Raw genomic sequence first — 25,063 nt, forward strand, 5'->3', positions numbered from 1 at the left:
GGGGGCGTGGTGGGGGTGGAAACCTTTTGGGTGTGGATGGTGGGGGTTATTGCAAGACAGTGTGGATGTACTTCACGCCACTAAACGGTACGCTGGAAACCTGTCTTACGTTGTACGTACTTAACAACTTCTTTTTTTTTTTTAATCACTTAAATCATTTTTGTGGTCCTGCGTGTTCTCATGATCTGGTACTGGGAGTTTGAAGTGACATCACCTTGTAAAGCTAACATGCCAACACGTTTCAAAAGCCTTAAAAATGTGATTTTGACCTATAATTCCCTTTCTAGCAGCATAGCCTGTGGACTTAATTGGATAAAACTGTGCGGAGGTGGATGAAGAAGTCTTACAGCTATGTTGTTTATTATGGCAGAAAAGCAAAGTACCGTTGAATGCAGGGCCCCCCAACAGAGGGGGCTGGCTCAATTAAATGTGGTGTTAATGAAGCCTGAAGAACGGCAGAACTCGCAGTGTAGAAAAATGGTTATAGTGCATTCTGAGGAGGGTTAGAGCAGGGGTGGGAGCAAAGCAGACAGCAGGACACGTGGCATCATGGGTCTCAATTCTGTAATGCACACACGCGTATGTACACATTTGTGTGTGAGGGAGCCCACAGGACACTTGGAAGTTCGTATTCATGATGTTCCTCCGGGTATTGGTAATACGGGTGAACATGGTTTTTTGTGGGGTTTTTGTTGTTGTTGTTTTGTTTGCTTCTCCTTCCTTCTCCCAGTTTTGTACATTGAGTGCATGTTACACGTGGAATAACTGCCTCTGAACGAAAGGATTTGTTTCTTCCCACAGTTTCCTGATTACTTACCCTGTTCAGTGATGCTGCAGCCAGCTCCGCAAGACATGGGGAAGGTCAGTTCCAAAAGAAAGGCCATGGATTCATTCATTCATTCATTCATTCCTTCACATAAAATAGTGGGAATTTCAAACATGCCCAAAAGCAGAGAGATGTTATAACGAATCTGTTGCTTGTCTTCAGCAGCCATTAGCCAGGACGGAGCCTGGGGACAGAACAGTAGTCAGTCCCGCCCCTTTTGGGTCCCACAGGTTACTGGGAAGAATCAGGCAAAAATGAAGTAACAGGTGTCTCCAGGGCCCATCCAAGGACGGTAGGCACTCTGGAGAACAGGAGGCTGGTGAGAGGCTGGTGGGGTGATTGTTCGGGATGTTTAAAGAAGGCCTCCCCAGTAGGATAAAGGTGAAGCCATGCTATCCCAGGGGAGAGTGTTCCAGGCAGAGGGGGCACGCTGCCTGGTATGCTGGGCCAGGTGGAGCAGGGCGAAATGGCCCGAGCAGGTCAGAGGCGTGGGAGGTGCGGGCCCCATAGACTTTTTCAGTGAGCGGGGAGCCACTGGTGGGCTCTGAGCAGTAGGTGCTGACTTCAGCTTCCCAAGGGCACCCTGACCATGGCGCTGAGAGGGTTTGGGTGGTCCACGCACGAGCGCCTCAGAGGGGAGAGAAGCAAAGGAGCTGAGTGTGCGCCGGGAGGAGCCACCCAGGCGCCCCTCGTGCTGGATTATTTTTAAACTAGATCTCAGAATTGTCATGATTCCACGGCTATAGAACCAATGAGGCTGTGGCTCATATGCCACCATCAGCACAACTGATTTCATGTCCTTTGGCCAATTGCACTTTTTCCCTCGGGGGTGCCTGCTGTGCGGTGATGCGAAGACATGAGCAGGCTGGGGAGGGGCCGCTCGGGGTGGATGCATTTGTTCTGCCCACACAACATACTGCTATTGAGTCAGTTTAAAAATCAGAAGGCTTTGCCCCAAATTCCATTTCCAGCTTGTTTGCGCAAGTTGGAAGAGCTGCCAGCGCCGGCCCCCGTTCAGGCGGGGCCACGCCTGGGTGTGGCCGACCAGCCCTCCAGGGTTGGCGGCCAGTGTGGGCAGTCGTGGCCCCCCTGCCAGCCCCATGAGCACCTGTGTCTAGGCCCTGCTGTGGGCGGGGTGGCCTCAGGGACATGCATGCGGGGTCCCATCTAGAGGGATGGCTAAATGGGGGCGGGGAGGGCTGGACACCGTACGTGATGTCCCTGGGAGCTTGGGGCCACAGTGCACTCCTCATCCTGACGTCAGTCTTTCCTTACGTTTTTTCCTCATACGGCAAATCTAACCTTCATGGGGTAGCCCTCGAAAGGATATGGCTAAGACAGAAAGACTAGGTGCCACATAACATCCCTGTGGGACGTGGGACCCCATCCCAGCTCCCGGGAAGGGAGGTGCTGACTGAAGCCTTGTCTCTTCTCTTGCCCCCTGCAGTGCTGTGGGGTCGACTTTGAGGTCAAAGCATTTGCCAGGGACAGCGCAGAAGACGAAGGGGACAAAGTGCCCAAGAAGTAAGCATGTAGCTGTGGGACATGGGGCGGCACCCAGGGTGGGAAGCAGCCCCTCACTTCAGCTCTGTGCGGCAGAGCTCCCTGCACAGGGCTGCATGGCCAGGGAGATGGGGCCCCCCCGCCCAGGAGTCAGGACGTCTACACATGGGGCAGGGTCAGTGGCTCATCATTTGGGGGAGAAAAGGAAAATGGCCCAGGAGCTAGCAATCTCAAGGTTCACATAAGCCTCCAGCAGCCCCTGGATTCCCTCTCTCCTTAGTTTCCTTCTTTTCGGTAATTCCTCTACTGTGGTAAAATACACACGACATGAAGTTTACCGCTTTAACCATTTCTGAGTGTGCGCTTCGGAGGCATTAAGTACAATATCCACTGTGTTGTGGGGCCATAGTTACAGCACTGTCCGCTGTCCGCACCCCGGATTGTCTACACCCAGAACATTTCATCACCCTGAACAGAGGCTCTCTGCCCATCAGAGACCCCTTGCCCTCCCGCCTTCCCGGGCCCCGGTGTTCACTTTTCTTCTTGTACCCGAACAGTGTTTTCCATCGTGCCCTCAACATTCTCCTCACACTCAACACATGCACGTGGAGGCTTGCTGTCATAAACAGCACCTGCAGGAAGTCACGTTTGTGGAGAACGTGGCAGCTTGTCACGTGAGGCACACACAGCCCTCACCCACCCCGGGCTGTGCCCTGAGAGCTGAGGGTGACAGTGACCTCGAGCCCACGCCAGCCAGCTGGTGAAACCTCAGAGAAGGGACCAGAACACAGGTCCTTGGGGCCCTCCCCCACCCCAGCATGGGGTCCCTCCCTCCTCTGGTTCCCCCGTCCTCCCTGAAGCATCACAGCATGAAGACGGGGAGAGAGGCCTGGACGCCCTCCAAGGGGGCCCGGGGGTAAGCCCAGACCTGTCCCCGCTTGTCGTCCGCAGGAGCTCCGTGCGTTTACTGATCCGGAAAGTACAGCATGCGCCAGCGAAGATGGGTCCCCAGCCCCGAGCTGAGGCTGCCTGGCAGTTCTTCATGTCCGACAAGCCCTTGCACCTGGCTGTCTCCCTCAGCAAAGAGGTGAGCCGCGGGCTGGCACTGTGCCCTGTGTGGGAGCAGGCCTGGAGCCCACTCTGCCGCGGGTGTGTAGCAGGTCATCTGTGTCTAGGCCTAGTTAAAGAACCCATGTTTGTAAATAATTGGCTTTTTCTCATAATTTGGAGCTAGTAAAGGTGACCCTTAGAAGAGGGTCACACTGGCCACATCCATGGCACTGCCAGTCCTGACCAACGAGGGAGAAGGGTGGTAGTTTCCACATACCCCTGAGCCAAGCCATTTTTGCCCCCCCTGTGGCCCCCATGGGTCTCATTTACTAGCTCTGATGAGTGTAGTTTTGCAAATTGTTTACTTCCCTGGAAAATGTAGATTTCCATGTAATGGTGGAGGGGTGACCGAGTCACGTGTGAATGCCGTCTCTTAGGGATGTCACGGTGAAGGAGGGTGAAGAACCACTGGCCAAGGCTGTCTTGGGTCCCTCTGGTCACACAGAGTCATGCACACCTGATGGCAAAGGCTCAGCGTACTGTGTGTATATGCATGCCCGTGCGTGCACATGTGTGCAAGGGTGTGCCCACCGGGGCCTGGATCATGTGGGAATCACTGCTGAGGAGAGCTCTGCCCCTGGGCTCCCCACTGATTCCCCTTCACACACTTATTCTGCTCCAGTGGCCTTGTGATTCCCCTCGGACCCCCATGGCCACTGTTGCCATGACCCTCAGAACTGGGCATTCCAGGTGGGAGCACCCTTGCTCCACTCCTCCTTGGTCACCGCTGTCCTCCTTAGTGCGCCACAGACGAGGCACACCGTGTTCCGGACCCTGGCTAAAGGAGCCCTGTTGCTATCCCTTTATCTTCCTTGAAAGTGTGGGAATTCAGCCACTTTGATTCTGGCTAAAGGACTGAGATAAACCTAGAAAGCCATGAGATTAAAGATACCACCACGCTCTGTTCCTCTTTTCTGACTTACCTGCTAACTTTTTCAGATCTATTTCCATGGGGAGCCCATTTCGGTGACCATTACCGTGACCAATAACACAGAGAAGACAGTGAAGAAGATTAAAGCATTAGGTAGGAACTTCTTGATACGCGAAGGCAGAGTCTTCTGGAATTTCTCCATCTGGTCATACTTCCCCAGGGTTTCTCTTCTGGGTGGGTAAGGCCCTCCTGGGTCTTTGGAACTGCCTGTTTATCTCTGTTGTCATGCACAGGAGGAAACTAAAGGAGGAAAGCCCCTCAGGGGTAGGGCTGTCTGTTGTCCTGAAACAACATCCCTGACAGATGATCCTCCATCACTCCATGTCGTGCCTTCCTGGTTGGAGCCCCTTGCCAGATCCCAGGGAAAGCCACTGGAGTTTTCTTTCTCGGATCAGAATTAATTTTTGTGGACAGAGGCAGCACAGTGTGGTGGGAAAAGCACTGGATTGGGAACAGTGGGCCTACTTTGTGGGCTCGCGCCGTGTGAGTCCTTTCTGAATCCCAGCTGACATCCACGGCACTGATTTCCTGGTCTACCTTCCTGGGTTTTGTGAGGCTCCAGGGATTGGAGGCTGGAAGTGCGTTTGTAAATGGTAAAGCCCTACTGTGTCTGCTGCTGGTGAGTTACCACGACATGATGGCCAAGCCTTGCGTGATACCACACACGAGGCGCACCCTGCCTGCGGTTCTACCCCTTTCTTCAGCTCGGAGGGTGCCCACATACAGGGCCTGGTCTGATATCATGGTCCTCTAGGGGCTACATAAAAAAGACAGGACAGAACAACCAGGCGGGGTGACCTCTAAGTTCACCACTAACTCAAACGCTCAATGACTAAGACAAAGTCAGACTTATAATGTGTTATGGTGACCAACAGACCTAGCTTGACCAGGATTTTCTTTTTCTTTTTTTTTTTTTAAGTTTCGTTTTTTAAAGTAATCTCTACACCTGTTGTGGGGCTTGAATTCATGACCCCAAGATCAAGAGTTGTATGCTTTTCTGCCTGAGCCAGCCAGGTGCCCCTTGACCAGGATTTTCGGTGCTAAAATGGGCTACTTCCAGGCAAATCAGGATGGTTGGTCACTTGTGTCACACACCACTTTCCTCTTTCCTTGTGTGCGTGCATCATAGATGAGATTCAGGAGTTTCGATGCTTGCGTACTGAAGAATTATTACCGTGTTTTCCTGACGCTTATAGCTTTGTCTTATGTTGGTGTAGTTGATCTGGGTTTGGTCTCTGTAGGACCTGGTATTATTTAGCATGTCGTGTGTAGTGTGCAATACAGTGTTCCACAAAGTAGCAGGGTTGAGAAAGTATCATTTGATACTTCAATTTTAAGTTATTTCTCAAGGTTTTATGAGTTCTCACATCAAGCCCATTAATTTTTGAAAGAAGCCAACATCTGAAGCAAGATGTTAGTAGCTTTCTATAGGCTAGGCACTGTGCTGAGTGCTTCACACAAATTGTTTCTTTTACTCCTCAAATTTGATTTTAGCAGAGATTAAAAATAATTTTTTTTGATCATCAGAACAACTGTGTAAGTTAGATGCAATTGTCACCCCATTTTGCTGATGGGGAAATTGAGGCGTAGAGGAGCTAAGTGACTCACCCCATGGCTGACAGCTAAGCTGGAATTCGAGCCCAAGGAGTCTGGCTCCAGAGCCCATCTTCCTACCCACATGCACGAGTCAGGTCTATGCTGCTGGCGGATGATTTCTAGCTTGGACAACTGGAAGGAGGTGCTCATTAAATAAGATAGTGTTGGAAGGGGTGCGGGTTTGGAGAAAGCACAAATGGTGAGTCCCGGCACACTTGGAAGGATACCCATTGGTAGGTTCGCCGTGGGCTCAGTGGAGAGGGGTCTCCTAGGAGGTGCAGTTTTAGGGAGTCTGGCTCATGGGTGCGAGCTGCCACAGAGCAGGTTATTGGTGAACAGGAGTAGCTTGGGGACAGAACTCAGAAACCCCAGCCTTAAAGCCAAGCCTGAGAAGTGCACTCCAACAGCATTAGAGAGGGAAGACCCACCACGGCCCTGGCAGGTGCCGTGCCCATGCATGGAGGACCCCACGTCGAATCACCCACCCCTGTCCCCCCTTTGCAGTGGAACAGGTGGCCAACGTGGTTCTCTACTCGAGTGATTATTACACCAAGCCGGTGGCCCAGGAGGAAACACAGTGAGTAGCTGCTTGGGTTTCTATTTCTTGGGTGGCTCAGGCTTCCTTGTCAAGTTCCCCTTTCACTCATCCTGAAGAGGGAAGTAGAATGCTTCCCTTCCTTCCCCTTTTCTCACTTCAAGGGCTGCAAAGACAGTTAGCATCTCAGTTCTGTTCTCATTCGCAAGAGTTCCCAGAGATCTCACTCACAAGGAATGATGGAAAGGAGAGAAATAAAGATTGGAATGTCACAGTGGGAACAGCTAGAGCTTTCTGTTGCTGCTTGGAATAAGTCCATAGGAATTTGATACGATTTCTGCCTCCTGGAGAAGGCAAGCCCAGGCGAGGGTTCTCTGTCTTTTGATCTTCAGCTCAATTTGAAAATGTGGTACCAATGACAGCCAGAGTCCAATGATATGTCAGTTCTGAGCCCGGCGTCATGAACCTTTTCTCTCCCTTCATTAGTCTCAAAAGCAGAGGAGTATCCTATGATGATGGGATCTTCCCGCTGCAGCCAGAGACCTGCCTGGTCTTGCTGCTGCTCTCCATTCACACACAGGTTACTGGGGGTGACGCCTCCCCCAGAGAGGGTCGCTCGGGCAGGTCTTTTCCTCTTTGTCTCACTGATGTGTCCCAGCACCGTTGTACGCTGCTGAGCTACAGGAGGGGGGCCGGTGAGGAAAGAAACTGAGTCAGCAAGAGAACATGACGTAAACTTTAAAAGACAATTTTGGAATAAACTATTACTCAAAGCAGATCTGGACTCAAGTTTAAATATAGGTCCAGAGGGGAGGGAGGCAGGAAGGAGCCATAGCTCATCGGCTGCTCGCTTGGTGCTGCTGGCGGGGGTCTGTTCTCCCTGCAGGTGCAGCCTCACATGTCCTCGGGTCCCGGGTCTCCCTGGCTCACCTTCTGGCATATGCTCAATGATGAAAGGAGAAAATGGTCCCTAGCTGAGTTTTTCCCTCAGATAGCCCATTATCTGGACTTCTTTTCAGTAAATTCGATGCATTTTGGACCAAATGATTCCCAGGACACTGGCGACCATTGTAGGGTCCCCCCAAGGGTGGGAAGCAGTGAGTCTGAAAGCTGAGCTAGATCGTGCTCATAGGTCTCAGACTAGAAGGCACTCAGAAGGCTGCAGAACCTGAGTCATTGTCCCCAAACCCTGGGGCTCCCGGGACCCTGGGGCTGACTCCTGGGCCGTGTTTTTAGGGCCATTTCCTGCCTTCTCCTGCCTGGGTACAAGGAGGGAGGATGTGCCGGGAGTGCTGACATAGGCAGCTGGCTGGCATGGACGGCTCTGGGCGCAGGTGTGGTGGCAGGGTGCCGGTGAATGGCAGGCCACCTCTGGAGCCCCCAGGAGCCAGGGAGGTTCCCGAGTTGGAGAAACCCTCGCCGCTGTGTCCCCAGCTCCATCCCCGACCTGCAGACCCACAGTTTGGCACGGGTTCCCTGTGCCTGTCAGAGGCTGACACCTACCACCTGACCAGTGACCCAGTGACAGGGCAGAGCTGGGAAAGACAGAGCAGGTGCACCTTGAACCAAACCAGCCCGGTCCACATGGCTCACAGAGGGCCCCACCGCATCCTCCTCAGCAGTCTGATCCTCCTGGTAGCCAGCTCTTACTGACAGGCGACATCCAGCTGAGGCTTCTTGCTGGCCCTGGCCGGATGGCCTGCAGCCCACGGCATGGGTGTGAAGTCTTAGGAGGAGACTGCCGTGGTCCCTGACCCTTGTGTTCGTCAGTCTCATTTAGCCCCACAGAATACTCTAGATTTTCGGTGACTCAGAGGAAGACAAGGGACTTGCTGCCAGCCTGTTTTGAGATGTCATGAATATTTCTCCTAAGGCAAGTGCACAGATAATCTGAACCACCTTCCCCGTGAGTCACAGGGAACTTGGATCCTGGAAAATGCTGGTCTCATGGGACTGATGGTGGCTTTATGGCCCTAAACATAGTTAGCCAAGTATCCTCTCTGTGTTTCTTCCTACAGAGAAAAAGTGCCACCAAACAGCACTCTGACCACGACGCTGACCCTGGTGCCCTTGTTGGCCAACAACCGTGAAAGAAGGGGCATCGCCCTGGATGGGAAGATCAAGCACGAGGACACGAACCTCGCCTCCAGCACCATGTGAGTCCTTGTAGCTCAGGAGACGGGCCCCCAAGACTCATGCAGAGGTAGTGCTGGTGTGTTCCCCTCTCGTCTCACCCCCGGGCTCACAGGCTCACATGGAGCTGGATGGCTGTCACTCCAGGTGCAGAGGGCAGACTCGGTGGCCCAAGCAGGGCCCATGCTCCCTCCCCTGGTGCGACGTGGTGGTTATAGCCGTGGGCTCTGGGGGCAGTCTCCTGCCAAACCCCGGCTGCACTGCTTACCGTCTGGGCTGCCCTGGGCAGATTATTTGGGTTGCCTCAGAACCTCAGTTTTTCCATCTGTTCAGTGGGGTGCTGCCTTTTCTCATGGAGAGGTTTATAAGGATTATGGGAGACAATCCATGTAAAATGTGCTGCTGGGTACACAGTGAGCACTCTAGAAATGTCAGCCATTACCTTCTAAAAATATCATTAGTTAGTGTAGTGCTCTAAGCACAGAAACTGAGTAGTGCAGGGTCGCCTGCCTGGCCCAGTCGGTAGAGCACACAACTCATGATCTCGGGGTCATGAGTTCAAGCCCCACGTTGGGCATGGAGCCTACTTAACAAATAAAATTTAAAAAAGAAAATAAACTGAGTAATGCAGGTGGCTGCATGCATGATGGAAATGTCATTTATTCATTTCTACCAGGAAAGGTAAAGAACAGGAGGTCATGATAGCTATAGATGTCAATTAAATTTCAATGAAGCTAAGCACTGCTCTGCTGACCCCAACTCAAAGAACCACTGGCTGGATTTCGCCAGCAGATCTAGCACAAACCGGAGGGAGGCTTCAAGGTCAGCTATCCACTGCCACTTCTAGCCATCCTTCGAAGCTTCCGTTCCTGGAGCATGTTGGTTGGTGAGCGCTGAGTGTTTGGGGGAGAGCTCGAGGCCCACTCCCTGCCATCCCCCGTGTGATGCCCTGGGGTTCCCTCCGTGGGCCCAGTAGGCCACCTGCAAGGGGATGCCATTGGGAAGAGGGTCTCCTGTTTGACCTCCATGACCCCAGAGCTCAGTAGCACATGTTCTCCGAGACAAGAGTGGGGTCAGCAAACATTTGGCAGGAGGCGGAATCATGGTAGTCAAAGAATTTTTTGAGGATAATTTGCCAAGTTGGTATGTTCGATTCTAAGGCACTTTGGTGAAGCTCTGGGATAGCGACTGGCAGGCACGCTGACACTGGATTGGTTTATTCCAGGGTGTGGCCCTCAAGACCCCAACAGTGGCACAACTTGTTTGTAAAAGCGCTGTATGGTTTGTGGACTCTTTCACAACCATGTAAGTCTTCCACACTTTTGTGAGGAAGGCAAATTTATACTCATTTTATGAATGAGGAAATTGAAGTTCAGCCAGAAGGAGAGGCTTGACTAAGGTGTCCTTGTTGGTTAACGACAGAGCAAAGGCCACTCCTAACCCTGAGTCCCTCCTTCACCCCCAGCTTCAGGGCTGCCTTCCAGGGCCCTGGAAAGTGACAACCACAGCGGAACCCGGATTAGCCAATCTTCGTGTGTGTGTGTGTGTGTGTGTGTGTGTGTGTGAGAGAGAGAGAGAGAGAGATTGAGAGAGAGAGAGAGCGAGTGGCGGGTGTGGAGAGATCCTCCCATCCAAGGAAGATGGCGGAGGGGAGGCCTGCAGGGTATTCTCAGGCATGAGATGAAGCACATTCTCCCCCCAGCTGTTTGGACCCCGTGCGGTACAAGTCAGACAGTCAATCCTAGCAAGAGGGTGGGGTCTCAGGCTTGCATCCCCTTTTTGTCCCCTTTGGTGTCAACCTCTCTCAACTGAGTGGCCACATTCCATGATTCTAGATAAAAGCATTTGCCCTCCATAAGGAGCTCCAGGCACTAAGGAGCCGATGGAGTCTCTGGAGGGCACCGTGGCCCTGGGAGCAATGTCCAAGGTGTCTCCCATGAAAGGGATCCCTGGGCTGGGGTCCTTGGGCCCAGATCCTGCCCCATACTCTCAGACCTTTCTCAGACCTCTTAACACAATCATGCCTTGCCTTCTGTCTCAAGCCTTCAGCTTTCTTGGCCGTGTTGTCTATTGTCATTCACATTGTTGTAGCTATCATGTCATGATGTTTTTCAGACCTTAAGTCCTGTGACTGGGCATCCTGAAATACTTAATGTCCTGGCAACGGACGGCATATGAGATAATAATGTGTTATAACGCCCAGCACAGTGCCTGTCAGACAGTGGGAGCTCAGCACCTGTTAGTAGAACCTGGAATGGAGTTTTTATGGGGGAAAGTTAGACGGCACCCTCTTTGGGGACATAGGCAATGGCCTCATACACTGTGTTCATTCACTTCAACAAGGTGCTGCGTGCTGGGGCGAGAGCACAAAGGAGGGAGACCCATGCTGATGGCAGGTGGCCAGGAAGGCTTCACAAAGGAGGGTCAACTTCAACTTGAGGTCTTAGAAAGTAGAGGAGGAGGGCATTCCAGGCTGGTGTGTGCCAAGGCTGGCACATGGGAGACCCTGGGGCATAGCAGGGTGTGAGGTGGCAAAGGCGGCAAAGGCCAGCTCACAGATTGCCTGCCAGGCCATGCTGAGGCTTGACCCTGGGAGAGCTCTCTGGCTTCAGAGTGGCTGAGAGCTCAGGGAAGGGGCCGGGCCTATAGGAGGTAGATAATAGGAATAGCCTGTGGAGAACTCAGTGCTTGGCCAGGGTTGGCAGGTGGGGCAGAGGGAAGAGCCAAGAAGACGGTTCGGGGTTGGAGGGGTGTGTTTCTGGCTCACAGGCAGGTGTATGAACATCAGTGGAGACAGAACAGGAAGAATCAGGAAGCACACTCTGCCCTCTGAACTTCCAAGGGGGGAAATGCCAAGCTACCATGCAGGAAAGGAACCCCCTTCCCTGACTATGGAAAGTTCTAGGATTTTGACAGCTTGGTTGAATTCACCAATTCCTTACGAAGATGCTCCCATTATAATAGGCTTGTCTAGAGGTGGGGGGTTTGCTCATCCAGTCTTTGCTTTCTGCTGCTCCTCTGCAATCTTCCACTTTTCCTTTCTGTTTGAGCAGAATAAAGGAGGGCATAGACCGGACTGTCCTGGGCATCCTGGTGTCTTACCATATCAAGGTGAAGCTCACGGTGTCAGGGTGAGTGTCCAAGAGCCAACGCGGTGGGCTCTGTCTTGGCCTCTCCCCGTCTGAACTCTTCCTTCCCTGAATGATTGGGAGCCAGCAAGGAAGAAAGATCTACACCTTCTATGGATGACCAAGTAGAGTTTGGGAGAGATTCTGTTTGTCTTGTGGTTGATTCTGTTTCATCTGACATCACATGGAAAAAAGTAGAAGGAGCCAACTCTGCCAAGTTCTGCTTGGCGGAAGTGCCTGCACGTAGGCTAGCTCACGTGGTGGAAGCTGACATGCAAAAAAGGGAAATCCATTTAGTGCTACGTTGCCCTTCAGGAAAGAATGGCAGCTGCTGAACAAATTCTCCATAGATCTTCATTTTTGCATGGTAGGAGGGAAAGAACTTGAATTCTCATTTTTCTTTCAAATCCCATTGCCAAAGATTCTGGCCTTTTACCTTGACAAACCATCAAAGGCAAGTCCATGCATGCATTCTGTGATTCTAAGTCGGTAAAGAGTTCCCCCAGTTTTGGCCGGGACAACAAAGTAATGTGTGGGTTGATTTCACAAATCGTGGTACCCCAGTTTTGTAGTTGTAGTGTTTTTCAAAGTGCGTGGCATTACCTTTGATTTTCTCTGAGAGGATCTAAAACGATAGTTTCTTTTAGTAGTCAAGATAAGTAAATAGCAGGTATTCCACAAAGACCTTGTGGTTAGTTCTTGAACATCAGGGCTTAGACCTAAGTGATTCCTCTTTTCAGCTAAACCACTTGAGAAAGATGATATCACAAGTAGAGAGGAAGAGTCAAGTTGAATATTAGGGGATTGCAAAGATCCTGTAAGCTGTGAGTGCGGAGTGTGCCTGGGACATGCCCACCTCTGAATAATGGGAAATAAGGTCGTGCTACCATTGGAACACTCACCAGTCCTGTTTGCTTTTGTTTCCTAGCTTTCTGGGAGAGCTCACCTCCAGGTAAGCTTCATCACCTTCCTTCCCTGTTTGATTCTCGGGATATCACAGGGAACCAGTCTGGGGTTCAAGATAGTCATGATGAAACCTGGTTTGCTGGCACTTATGCTCAGAGGTGTTATGAAATGAGGCCCTCTGCCTTCCGGAGGCATTGTGTGAATGTTGCCTAATCGGTGTGAGGCTGGGGATGTTTTCTCGAGACCATAGCTGAACCTTCCCTGGGCAAGGACACACACACACACACACACACACACACACACGCTCAGAAAACTGGCACGCTCCAGGCAGCTGCCATTGTGTCTGTGTGTCTGAGTGTCTGTGTGTATATAACATGAAGCTTACCATCTGAACCATTTTAAAATGTACAACGCCGTGGCATCAAGAACATTTAAAATGTTGTGCAACAGTCACTGCTCTTTGGCTCCTTCGTATTTTTACCACCGCAAAAGGAAACCATAGCCATACCTATTAAGTGGTCTTTGCCATTCCCCCCTTTTCCTGGTCCCTGGCCACCACTAATCTTTCTATCTCTATGGATTTGCCTCTTCTGGATATTTCATGAAAGGAATCGGACGGTATCTGTCCTTGGGTGACAGGCTTCTTTCATTGAGCATCATGCTTTCAGGGTTCATTCGTGTTGTAGCCTGTGTTAATACTTCATTCCTTTTTATGGCTGAGTAGTATTCCGTAGTGTGGACAGACCACATTTGGGTTCTCCATCCAGCAGCTGGTGGACATTTGGGTTGTTTCCACCATTCTGCTGTTGTGACTAGTAATGGCTACCTTTTTCAAATCGTGCCCAAAGCATCGGGCCTGAAGCCATGTTCGAGGTAGGTGCTGACCTTTGGGACTCCTTCATCCTGGCTCTTACCGTCTCCTTCCCTCACATGGAACCCAGAGCCCATCTGTGCTGGGGTCTGACTGGAGTCACCTTGTAGACAGATGTGCTTTGGCCAAAGCCGTAACATTGGGGTAGGAGGCGGTGGGTCCTGGGTGAAGCAAGGAGAGACCCTTGCTTTTTCACTCCTTCCTTTCTGTTCTTCCTTGGTCCAGATTTGTCCTCTGTTCTCCTTCCTGACCCCTTTCCTTCCTTCTTTTGTATAAATTCCAAGTCACCCTGAAGCCCTTCAGCTTCTGGAATTTGGCGGGCGCTGCTCATTTCTCCTCTCTAGCAAGCGACTATGTGACTGTTGACTCAGAGTGAACACATAAAAAGTCGTGTACATTTTGGCAAGGTTTTTCCCCCCAAACTATCCTTTCTCTGGGATTTCACCTCTCCTTTACCCACCATAGCACATCACTGGACCTAATAATCAGGAGGAAGGGGAGCCTACAAAACCCAGCTGTCTCCGCCATGCTGAAGTGAAGTTTCTGGACCACATTCTGGGGAATACACTTAAAATTCCTCCTTGACCACTTCCTGATTTCTGGTTTGTTTTGTTTTGAATCTCGCTGAATCCTCGTCCAACTTGGAATCTCTGCAGCCCCCGCTCTGTTCTGTGTGCTTTATAATCCTGCGTGTGTTCTCACCCATCTGCATTCTCTTTTTTCCAGTGAAGTGGCCACTGAGGTGCCTTTCCGCCTCATGCACCCCCAGCCCGAGGACCCAGGTCAGTCACGCGCTGTCTTGGCTTTCTCGAGTCATTTACTACTTGCAGATTTCTTATTTATGCATTGCTGGTCGTTCCTGACCACGGCCCCGGTGGACATTGCCAGGTGATTGCTTATCACCCCCACGGTGGCTCGGGGCCAGGCCACAGAAGAGTGTTCATCTCCTCAGCCGCGAGCCACGCCCTGTCCACTTTCAGTTATCATGTGGACGACAGAGCATCCCTGCTCTTGGACATGGACTCTCTTGTGGGGTTTTATCAGGGATGACTTACAAGCAGAAGCCCTGATGGGAATAGAACTGGATCGAGATTTAAAGAAAATTTAGGTGAAAGATACATGTGCGAGGCTGAGGCTTTTGCGTTTCATTTGGAAACATTAACAGGCATTCACAAGATGAGTATTTTTGGCAGTGGGGATTGTGATGAGAGTACAGAAATACTAGAAAAAAAGGTCACACCGGGTTCTTGACGCCTTGGATCCTTTGAATTGCAAATCCATTGGCTCTCGTGTGGATGTCTGCAGTAAATGGAGCGATGGTTATGTACAACTCTGCTAATATAGTAAGAACCACTGGACTGTGCATGTCAGTGGGTAAATTGTGTGGTATATGAATTAGAGCTCGATATGGCTTTTAACTATGTATTTTTAAAGATTTTCATTTATTTGAGAGAGAGAGAGCAAGGGGAGGAACAGAGGGACAGGGACAAGCAGACTCTGTGCTGAGCGTGGAGCCCCATGTGGGGCTCAATCTCACGACCCGGAGACCAGGACCTGAGCTGAAATCAAGAGTTGGGTGCTCAACTGACTGAGCCACCCAGGTGCTCTGATATGGCTCTTTTTAAGAAAGTAAATGGAGGGCCCCTGGGTAGCGCAGTCGTTAAGCGTCTGCCTTCGGCTCAGGGCGTGATCCCAGCGTTCCGGGATCGAGTCACATCGGGCTCCTCCGCTGGGAGCCTGCTTCTTCCTTTCCCACTCCCCCTGTTGTGTTCCCTCTCTCGCTGGCTGTCTCTTCTGTCACATAAATAAATAAAATCTTAAAAAAAAAAAAAAAAGAAAGTAAATGGAGCAGCAAAAATAATATGGTGCAATCCTAGAAATTCTGGGGGAAAATTCTCCTCTGTGTTACCGTTAAGCTGCTTAGTTGGCAGGGAAGGAAAATGGACCCATGTGAAAGAAAACCCTTTATAGGTATAGTAACAAAGAATATTTCAAGTAAAGGTGCCATAAACGGGGCACCTGGCTGGTTTAATTGGAAGAGCTCACAACTCTTGATCTCGGGGCCATGAGTTTGAGCCCCGTGTTGGGAATTGAGATTATTTAAAAAAAAAATTGTATAAACAAGCAAGATTTATTTTTCTTATACATTATAGCTTTTTGTATCTTGATCATGAAATGGCCTTTAAGATTATTTATTTATTTATTTGAGAGAGAGAGAAAACACAAGCAGGGAGGAGGGGCAGAGGGCAAGGGAGAAGCAGACTCCCCTCTGGGCAGGGAGCCCGACACAGGGCTCAATCCCAGGACCCTGGGATCATGACCTGAGCCAAAGGCAGACGTTTCACCGACTGAGCCACCCAGGTGCCTCATTAAATGGCCTTTAAACACTAGAATGAGCCCCCCTATTCATTTTGGGTTTGTCTCAAAGTATTTTTCCAAATATTCTGGATGCAAATAGTCAGTGTACTTTGGGGAAAAGGTAGTCTGGCCACATTTATCTTATTCGTATCTGCTGGTATCATTCAGATACTATTTTTTAACTATGAGATTGAGATGCATTCTGGTCCCTTTCAAGGACATTTTAAAAGAATATTTTAAAACTATGACCTGAGGTGATGCCACCATTTATGCCAGACTGTTTTCTGGAGCTGTGAACAGACTTTTCGCCTTAACTTGGGGGAAGTGGGGCTCTTCCTTTTCTGGGTATGACATTTTCATGTTCCAGGCATGATGGCCCTTCCATTGAACATACCGCAATGTCAAGACTAAATGAGGATCTTTTGTCCTGTGAGATTTCAGGGAGAAAGGACAGATCACCCCATGGCCTCAAAATTCTGAGTTCCTGAGACTGGAGTCATAGGACTTTCATTCACAGGAGTGCTCACATCTTACTTGCCTGGTTCCTGGCCCTGAGCCTAGATAGGTAGACTAAGTAGAAACAGGGCTAAGCTGTCGCTGAGAAGCTCAGCCAGGGCCTGGGGCCGAGTAATTTATACCGAATAATAAGCACTACAGAAATGCTACCAAGTTTTTATTATCCGCTCTCAAGGGCATCTACAATGGAGTGCAGGTGTTGATTTGATTCTCTTTCAGGCTTGTGGTCCCAGGTAGTGTAATTATGCTAGCACGTGGGGGCCCAGGATGCTTCCTGCCAGGGGGACTCTCCGTTGGTCTCCTGTGGTTAGCAGCCTGCACAGACACTTCCCTCCCAGCGCCTGAGAGATGAGAGCCGAGGCTCTCCATCACTGTGGTGCTTCTGAAAAACCCTCTGGAGCTGTTCACTCAGCTCCTGCTGGCTCACCACTGAGGGTTACAGGACTTTACTCAGGGGGCAGAAAGCTAAAGGAACACACGGACAACAACAAAGAACCACTCAAATGAATAGCAGTTAATCAGGGGCTCCAAAACATACCTGAAAATATAACCCAATGACAACAACAAGATGATCACTGTGTGAACAGAGATCAAACCCTGAGGGACCTGGGAATGGTTCACCAGTTTGAGTGCACCCCCCAGCCATGGGAGGTGCTGGTTAGACATCCAGTCCCAGGACTCGTCCCTTGTGAGCCGGGCCTGAAGGTGTGAGATGGGCCCGGAGGGTGGGTCATCACCGCACCTGGGACTCTGCTCTAGATGGAGTCCAAAGGACACGAAGGGAAAAACGCTTTGAAAAGAGAGAGCATCCCAGAGGTGAGGGTATGGCTTGTTGTGGTTGGGGAGGTGAGGGCGATGTGTTCTGTAAAGGAGGCCGGGGTGCCGATGTGCAGGGAGAAAGCCGCTCCAGCAGCTGGAAAAGGCAAAGAGGCAGGGAGTAGACGCAGTTGTTGTGAAATGCGCGTATCTAGGCTTCTTTTCCCTCCAACTATAAAGTCACTAAAATAAGGAAGAAATTTTCCAGGTGCAGCTATCACACAGAATTTATGCTGTTGGGGGCACCGGGGTGGCTCAGTTGGTTAAGCCTCAGACTCTTGATTTTGGCCCAGGTCATGATCTCAGGGTCGTGAGATCAAGCCCCACGTTGGGCACCGTGCTGGACATGGAGCCTGCGTGAGATCCTCTCCCTCTCTCTGCCCCTCCCCCTGCTCACTCATGTGTTCTTTCTCTCTGTCTCTCTCAGAAGAAAAGAAATAATTTATGCTGATAATTCTCTCTCTCTCCTTTATTCCATGCTTACAGCTACAGCAAAGGAAAGGTGAGCCGCTGCCCTGAGTTTCCCTGTGTTCCGTGCCTTCCTCCCTGGGCACAAACCTGCTTTGGGGTCTTTTTGTACACACTGCATGCTCTGAACTCGTCCCCAGGCTCTGGTTTCTCCTTCTGCTCCCTAGTACTCTGGCTTGCACACACACCTGCATGTGCACACACACACACACACACACACACTCGGTTTTGCTTGGCGTGTGTGTCTGCTCTGTGGGGTTCCTTCATTTTCTCTTCTTTGTGTTTGCTAAAGAGATTTTACATGAAAAGCTGTGAGGAGAACGGCTTGGTCCCATGCCGCATCCTGTTGGAAAATCTTGATCGCTTCCTCTGTTGCAAAGGGAAGACCAAGGATCTTGCTTTGCTCGAGCTGTGAGCTTCCAAGAGCGTGTCATGATCAAAATGTCCTTTGTTCTGTTTTAGTTTTCAGGATGAAAATTTGGTTTTCGAGGAGTTTGCTCGCCAAAATCTGAAAGACTCGGGAGACACTGAGGACGGGAAGAAAGACCGGGAGGCCGGGGATGAGTGAAGAAGGCGCTGGGAAGCGGGGTAGTTCACAGCACGATGAGCCGCGCTCCACAGTTAGCCCTTTAGTTACGCTAAATACCAAAGTGTGAGTCTTCCTCACAGAAATAAAGTTCGTTGTGCTGCGATCTGATTCGATCTGATTTCGGCTGGCTTGTTGAGGGGGCAGGGTGACGTCACTGACAAGGAAGCTGCAGCCATCAGGGTTCTGTGTCTCAGATGGGGGAGGGCAGCATCTAGAAAGGGAGCCAGACCGGCTCAGTGTCGGCTCATGGAGGTGGGAAGATGTCCCGTTTGGTGTGCTCACTGGTGGAGCCTGGTGTGCCCAGGGCTTTCTCCAGGGGTCCTGGGGTAAACTGCTTCCCTGGGAACATATGAGGGCAAGGGGGAGACAATGTTTCTAATGGCCTGACCAATCCTAGCTCCAGGGCCCCCCAGGGGCCTCCTGAGATAAACAGGGCAAAGGACAAATGTGGCCAAAACACTGTTCATCACTGATTTAAGCAAGTCCCTCTTTGAGCTCTGGGCTGTTGGTTAAGTCTCTTTGAAAGCAAGCAATGAAATCAGGTTTGGCTAGTTTAAGGGAAACAGGGAGGGAGTGCACTGGGAGGACCTTGGAGGGGCTCAGAGAATGGAATTAAAGGAAGAATCTGAGTAGCCACGCCTAAGGTGGGCAGGGATTCGAAGCTCCCGGGGCTGCCCAGGGCCTCAGGGTCCCGCCCTCTGGGCAGCCATCCTCGCTGAATGGTGGCCCCGTACTGGATGCCCTCAGTCTCGGGGTCTCTGGTTCCAGTGGGCAGGTCCTGAGCAGGAGAATCTGGATGGCCGCAGCTTTGGTCAGGTAGATCAATGCCCTGTGGCCAGTGATGGCAGCACCCAGCCCTAGGAACGGTTTGTGCTGGAAGAGGGGGCTTCTCGGTTAGAATGTCTTCACTGAGATTGGGCATGTGTGTGGTGGGGGGAAGGTGGAGTTGAAGGGGAGATGGGATGACGGAGGTGGCACCAGGGCCCTGTCCTTCAAAGTCCCCTTCCTGGCCCGTGGTACACCCCAGTCTTGGGAGCTGCTACCAAAGGCCATAGAGGCGCTCAGGGGAAAGTGTAGGCTCTGGACTATGTTTCAGGGGAGTAGGAACAAAGGGGTGTGCAGCAGGTCACCCCCTCACAGAAGGTAGGAGGGTGAATGGGAGGGGACACGGGCGGGGTGGACACTTGGGGTCAGGTCTCCGGGACCACGAGCAGTGGCAGAGAGCAGGACAGCAGCATGGGCTCCGTGCACACGAAGGCACCCACATCTGGGGTGGTTCAGCAGGATTCCAGGCTGGCTTGTGTCCTGGGGACTGGGAGTTAGGCTGGAGGCTCCACTTGGGAACCTTGGACAGGATCCCACACACAAAAAACAAGGTGTGGAGTTTGAAGCATTCTGATACAAAGATGAGGATTCATTTCTGGAGAAGGACCAATAATAGTAATAATAATAATAATAATACTGGGCCTTTGACCTGTGGGTTTGCAGGGCCAGACACAATTTCTCCTTTGTGTTTTCTCCGTTTCCAAGGGAACAGCCCCACTCCAGCTTAGGCCCCCTCTCAGGCGACTCAGGAAGGATCAGAGCGGCAGGCAGGCTGCTCTGGGGATCGGAGCCCTTCCTCTGTTTCCGCCCAAGCGCGCAGGCCAGCTGCGGTTGGCTCCCGCCGGAGATCCTGGGCAAGCGGGCACCCGGGAGTCCGCTGGGCAGTGCCTGGTGAGAGGACCAGCCCGTTGGTTCCTGCATTGCTTGACCCCAGGACATCCTAAGTCAGGGTGAATGTTAATGGGCCTGACCTTTGGAACGGTGTGAGTTAGAACTGGAGAGAAAGAGCTAGAAGGCCAATCCGCTGCACGAGAGGTCCAAACGGCCCTTGCCCTCCAGGTTATTTTGGTACCAAAACGCCCAGCTCACAGACTTCCAGGTGCTGGCTAGAATATAGCCTGCAGCTGGTCACCCTGGGGAGGGTGAGGGGGTGGGAGCAGGAAGCAAGCAACCCGCTGCTCCGAATGGGATGCGGAACCTTGCCTGGGTGGGGCCTGCGCTCGCTCACCTGTCTGCCGGCGTGTTGTCAGGATTCTGGATGTTCGTGTGCAGGTCAGATGTGTGGCCCATGGGTTCCCGGGTAGGTGCATTGGAAGAGTTGAGAGTGCTACACGGAGAGAGTGGTGGCTGGGAACGTGGGACGAAGTTCGGCAACCTGCAACTGGAGGGCTGGAGAGGAGGGATCGTACTTACCAAGCACCTGCCTTGTGCTAAAGGCACTTTACCTCTTGTATCTTGTCATGAGAGCCACGCTTGTAAGTGGGGCCTGTCACAGCCGTTTGTTAGATGAGGAAGGTACAGTTCAGAGATGTTATGCACCTTACCCAAGGTCACACAGCCAGTGCGAGTCAGAGTTAAGACCTGAACTCTGGTTTCCCTGAATCTATCATCAGCCCTTTGCTCACCTTCTGATGCTGAGACTTTGGGGGCTCGGAGGGGATGTTGGCACTCCTGACTCAGTGATGGCTGCCCTTAAGTTCTTTTTTTAAATCGAAATGTTATGGAGATAATTGTAGATTCGAATGCATTTCTAAGAAACAATACAAAGAAATCCTGTATTTTCCCCAAGGGTAACATCTTGCAAAACTGTGGCATGCTATCACAAAGGACATGGACACTGGTACGGTCCACCCATCTGCTTCCGATTTCCCCAGGTTACTTGTACTCGGGTGTGTGTGTGTGTGTGTGTGTGTGTGTATTTAGTAAGCTACAATTTTATTATGTGTGTGCTAGTTAACTTCCTCTCAGAGAGTCTGTTTTCCTCTCCCTGTAACACTTCCCATCGCTCCCCTCCCCATTTAAGGCCACTGTCTTCGTGGTTTACCTCACTAATCCTTGGGGGGATGCAGTGGGTGGGGACCCCAATTGGGATGTTTGGAAATGTAATGGGGGTGATTTTTGGTTGTCACAATGCCTGGGGCCAGGGAAATGATAGGTCACATGCAGTGAAGAAATGTCCCGCTCCAAATGTCGATCATAACCCGGGTTTGGGGTAAAGTAAGTTTATTCCCATGTGTCAAAGTGCACCATGCATTCTAACGGGAAGTGGGTTTTTTGACAGGAGGTGCATGCACTTTTGCGTTGACAAGTCGAGAAGGATTAGGTTGGTTGTGAAGTGTGTTATTACTGCCACCTTGATATGCCCTTAAGGTGGGGTAAACCCAGGGAGGCACACATTGCTAGAGATGATTCACAGCGTGACTCATTCCATAAAGAGGCACCGGAGGGAATGTGCTCTTACAGGCAAGCCACTTCGGGGGAGATCTCCAAGGGAACAGCGTTCGGCAGTCACAGGAGAACAGAAAGGCTTCTCTGCTCATCACAGGAAATATGCCAGAGTTAGGTTTCTCTGATTTAGGAACATAATACGATTCTTAATGAGCCTAATGCTCTTTTAGAAAATACACTTTTTACTTTCAAGTAGTTTGAGAATTACAGAAGAGTTGCACAGTTAGGACCGTGAACTCCTCTTGCTACGAACATCTCACGTTGGGATCGTACATCTACCACGCTTAATGAATCCATAGTGACAGGTTATTATTAAACTAAAGCCCGTTCTTTATTCAGGTTTCCTTAGTTTTTAGCGAATGTCCTTTTTATGTTCCAGGATCCTACATGACATTTAGTTGTCACGTCTCCTTAGGCTCCCCTTGGCTGGGACAACTTATAGGACTTTTTCATGATTACAATATACTCCTGTCCAGCCACAGCTGCTGCCTCTCAACTCACGTTCATGTCTCTGGCTTTTTGCCTCTCAAATGGATTCTAGAGCTCAGATGTCCCCTGAGCTTCTGTTGGGTGTAGGCGACAGCTCACCCAAGCACCTCTAACTCAGTTTGTTCAAAACCAAGTCCATTTTCATCTCCTCTAGGTCTCCTTGTGGTCACTGAGGCGGCATCCCTCTTGAAAGCTGTGTCCCTGGGAGGCATCCTGATTTGTCCTGCTCCTTCATCTCTTGACTCAGAGCAGCTGGTCCCTTTTCTTTCCACCTCTGCTGAGTCTCCTGCCTGTCACCTCCTCTTTCCACTGCCATGACCCTGCCTTGGTTCAGCCCCAAATCAAGCATTGCCTGGATGGATGAACTGCTTTTTTTTTTTTTTTTTTTAGTATTTTATGTATTTATTTGACAGAGATGGAGTCAGCCAGTGAGAGAGGGAACACAAGCAGGGGGAGTGGGAGAGGAAGAAGCAGGCTCCCAGCAGAGGAGCCTGATGTGGGGCTCGATCCCAGAACGCCGGGATCACGCCCTGAGCCAAAGGCAGATGCTTAACGACTGAGCCACCCAGGCGCCCGGATGAATTGCTTTTTCATGCCCTCTCTGTTTCTAGTCTTTTTTCCTCTGGATCATTCTCTGTCCAGATACATTGGTTCCTCTACTTTAAACACGCTTCAGTGGCCCCCGTGCCTGAGGATGCAGTCCTTGCTCCTGAGAATAGCACAGGGGGTGCTCTGGGTCCAGCCACAGTTGCGCACCCTCCTAGCCTCCTCCTCCCCTCCCCCTCCGCTCAGCAGCAAACTTGCCCGGGAGTCTCTTGCCTTGTTGTGTTTTCCTGGAAAATTCCCTCCATCCCCTCACCTTTCTACTCAAATCTCCAAACCCTGCTGGGGTCACCCCTCTTCTGGATAGCCTCCGGACACCCTTGAGAGAATTAACTCTTAGTTCCCCCCCCCCCCCGTTTTGCACTTCCATGTCACACTATTTGTAATTAATTGTTACAAAACAACCAACCTCCCTGGGGATGCGGGACAGGCTCTCCCCAGTGCCCATATTAGTTGGCTCTGGCTGTCATCACAAAGGACTACAGACTGGGGTCTGGAGGCCAGAAGTCTGAAATCAAGGTTTGCAGAGTCAGTTTCTTCTGAGGCCTCTCTCCTTGGATTGTAGGTGGCGTCTCTATCTCTTCCCATGTTCTTACCACTGAGCCTGTGTCCACATTTCTACTTCTTATAAGGACACCAGTCATACTGGATTACGGCCCATCCTAGTGGCCTCATTTTAACTTGATTACCTCTTTAAAGGCCCCATCTCCAAACAGGGTCAAGTTCTAATGTTAGGAATAACATCCGAAGGATAATTAGGGCTTCAACATGTGAATGTTGGGGGGGGGGTGGGGGACACAATTCAGCCCATAACAGGCCAGGCCCTTCTCTCCTCTTGCTTCCTATAAGCTCCTTCAGGCTCAGCTTCCTGGGAAGGCTAGCCTAGAAGCATCAAGAACTTTGGAGTCACATGGTTCAGGCCCAAACCCTGTCTCTAACACTCCTTGGAAGAGGTATGTATCTGAATGTCCGGCTGCCGTCTTCATCTCTAGGGCAGGCCCAGCGAGCTTGCCCTGTGGGGCTCCTGTGAGGATTAGAATCACTGGTCAAGTGTCTGGTGTGTGTGCCCCCCGTGGTCAGCACACGAGAGCCATCACTATCCTCGAGCACTGCAGAATTTACTGGGATGATGGGAATGTTCTATATTTGGCTGTCCCGTGTGGTAGGTGCTAAGCCACACATGGCTATTGTGCATCTGAAATGTGGCTGGTGTGACTGAGGAACCGAACATTTAATTTGAATTAATTGAAACTGAAACTGAAGTAGCCACATGTGGCTCGTGGCTATAGCACTGGGCAATGCACCAGGGGCTCTGGGCCTGTCCCAGAGTGCTCCTGCAATAGGCCCTGCTATGCCCTGTCCTGGCTGTGAGTCCATTTCCCTGGCCATGTCCCCATGCTAGATGGATTCACTTGTTTTGTCTTTGGAAAGTGTCACCCTGAGTAGTGGGGGCCAGAGCATCCTGACCAGCAGGCAGGCCAGGGGCAACCGAGTCTCTAGCAGCAGCCTTCTGAAAGGGCAAGGGGACAGTCATGTAGCCCCCTAAGGATTTGCCCCTCTCAGCTGTATGGCAGCAAAAACAAGTGCACTCTCTTGTGCTCTCCAGTGAAGGGCTCCACCTACCCCACTATCATCCGGCAGTCCTGGCTAGCACGCTGGGCCTCATCCCTGGGACCTCTGCCTCCTGCCTCCACCTACTTATCACTTGCCTCCTGAGTCCACTGCTCCATCTCTGCGGCCCCTCCCAATGACCCAGGGCAGCCACCTGCCCTGATTATTTCAAAGCCTGGATCACAGGCTCCAGCTTTGTGACCCAGCCCCGCCCGGGGGGTTAAAATCCCTCAAGGGCTTCCTGTTACACTCAGGACTAACCCCTTTATCAGGTTTACAAAGCCCTATCTGACCTGCGGGTCGCCAGGCTCATCTCTTCTCAGTTTTTTCCTCCCTTTAGGCTATGACTTCCGTTTTTTCCTGGACACTTGTTCTTTCTTGCCTCTGGGACTTTGCACAGTCTGGTCCTTCCTCCTAAAACTCAATTCCCCTGTCAGGGATAACTCCTACTGGCCCTTTTCTTCTCTCAGGCATCATTTCTCCAGGAACCCTTCCCAGATGGAATCGGGTATCCCTGCTCTGGCATCCCAGAGGCCAGTACTTTCTTCTTTCTTTCTTGCATTCTTGCATGCATCCATCCACACCCCATTGTTTACGGTGCAACTAACTACTAAATGCCAGACGCTGCCTTAGACGCTGGCGACACAATGCAGGGCAAGACAGGACGGTCCCGCGGCTCCTGGAGATCACTTACATTCTTGAACGGGAAGACTTAAGATTTGAAAAAAGTGAACATAGAGACAAAAACCACACAAATTGTGTCCTAGACAGAAAACAACAGACGTTAAGACCGGGGGCCAG

General features: G+C 51.2%; 1 protein-coding gene and 1 long non-coding RNA gene across 5 annotated transcripts in view; one reads left to right on the forward strand and one right to left on the reverse strand.

The window, feature by feature from the left end:
* SAG (S-antigen visual arrestin) overlaps nucleotides 1-18,390 on the forward strand; it is a 39,867-nt gene extending 21,477 nt beyond the window's left edge. Inside the window, exons 7-17 of one of the 4 annotated variants that reach the window (XM_011223332.3) lie at nucleotides 802-861; nucleotides 2,274-2,350; nucleotides 3,281-3,416; nucleotides 4,379-4,463; nucleotides 6,471-6,543; nucleotides 8,520-8,657; nucleotides 11,688-11,765; nucleotides 12,691-12,714; nucleotides 14,266-14,321; nucleotides 17,716-17,731; nucleotides 18,160-18,390. In XM_011223332.3, the coding sequence (XP_011221634.1) occupies nucleotides 802-861; nucleotides 2,274-2,350; nucleotides 3,281-3,416; nucleotides 4,379-4,463; nucleotides 6,471-6,543; nucleotides 8,520-8,657; nucleotides 11,688-11,765; nucleotides 12,691-12,714; nucleotides 14,266-14,321; nucleotides 17,716-17,731; nucleotides 18,160-18,265 (849 nt within the window). In that variant the 3' untranslated portion in view covers nucleotides 18,266-18,390. The remainder of the gene's footprint in view (nucleotides 1-801; nucleotides 862-2,273; nucleotides 2,351-3,280; nucleotides 3,417-4,378; nucleotides 4,464-6,470; nucleotides 6,544-8,519; nucleotides 8,658-11,687; nucleotides 11,766-12,690; nucleotides 12,715-14,265; nucleotides 14,322-17,715; nucleotides 17,732-18,159) is intronic. The other 3 variants (XM_034655424.1, XM_034655425.1, XM_034655426.1) reach the window with 3 other exon arrangements.
* Nucleotides 18,391-18,514: 124 nt separating this feature from the next.
* The window catches only part of LOC117801160, a 7,333-nt gene continuing 784 nt past the window's right edge, over nucleotides 18,515-25,063 (reverse strand). The window contains exons 2-3 of the long non-coding RNA XR_004623679.1: nucleotides 20,340-20,500; nucleotides 18,515-18,625 (exon numbers count right to left, since the gene is read on the reverse strand). This is a non-coding gene — a long non-coding RNA (uncharacterized LOC117801160). The remainder of the gene's footprint in view (nucleotides 18,626-20,339; nucleotides 20,501-25,063) is intronic.

The sequence above is a fragment of the Ailuropoda melanoleuca genome, chromosome 2, assembly GCF_002007445.2.
Source record: "Ailuropoda melanoleuca isolate Jingjing chromosome 2, ASM200744v2, whole genome shotgun sequence".
Taxonomy (NCBI): Eukaryota; Metazoa; Chordata; class Mammalia; order Carnivora; family Ursidae; genus Ailuropoda; species Ailuropoda melanoleuca.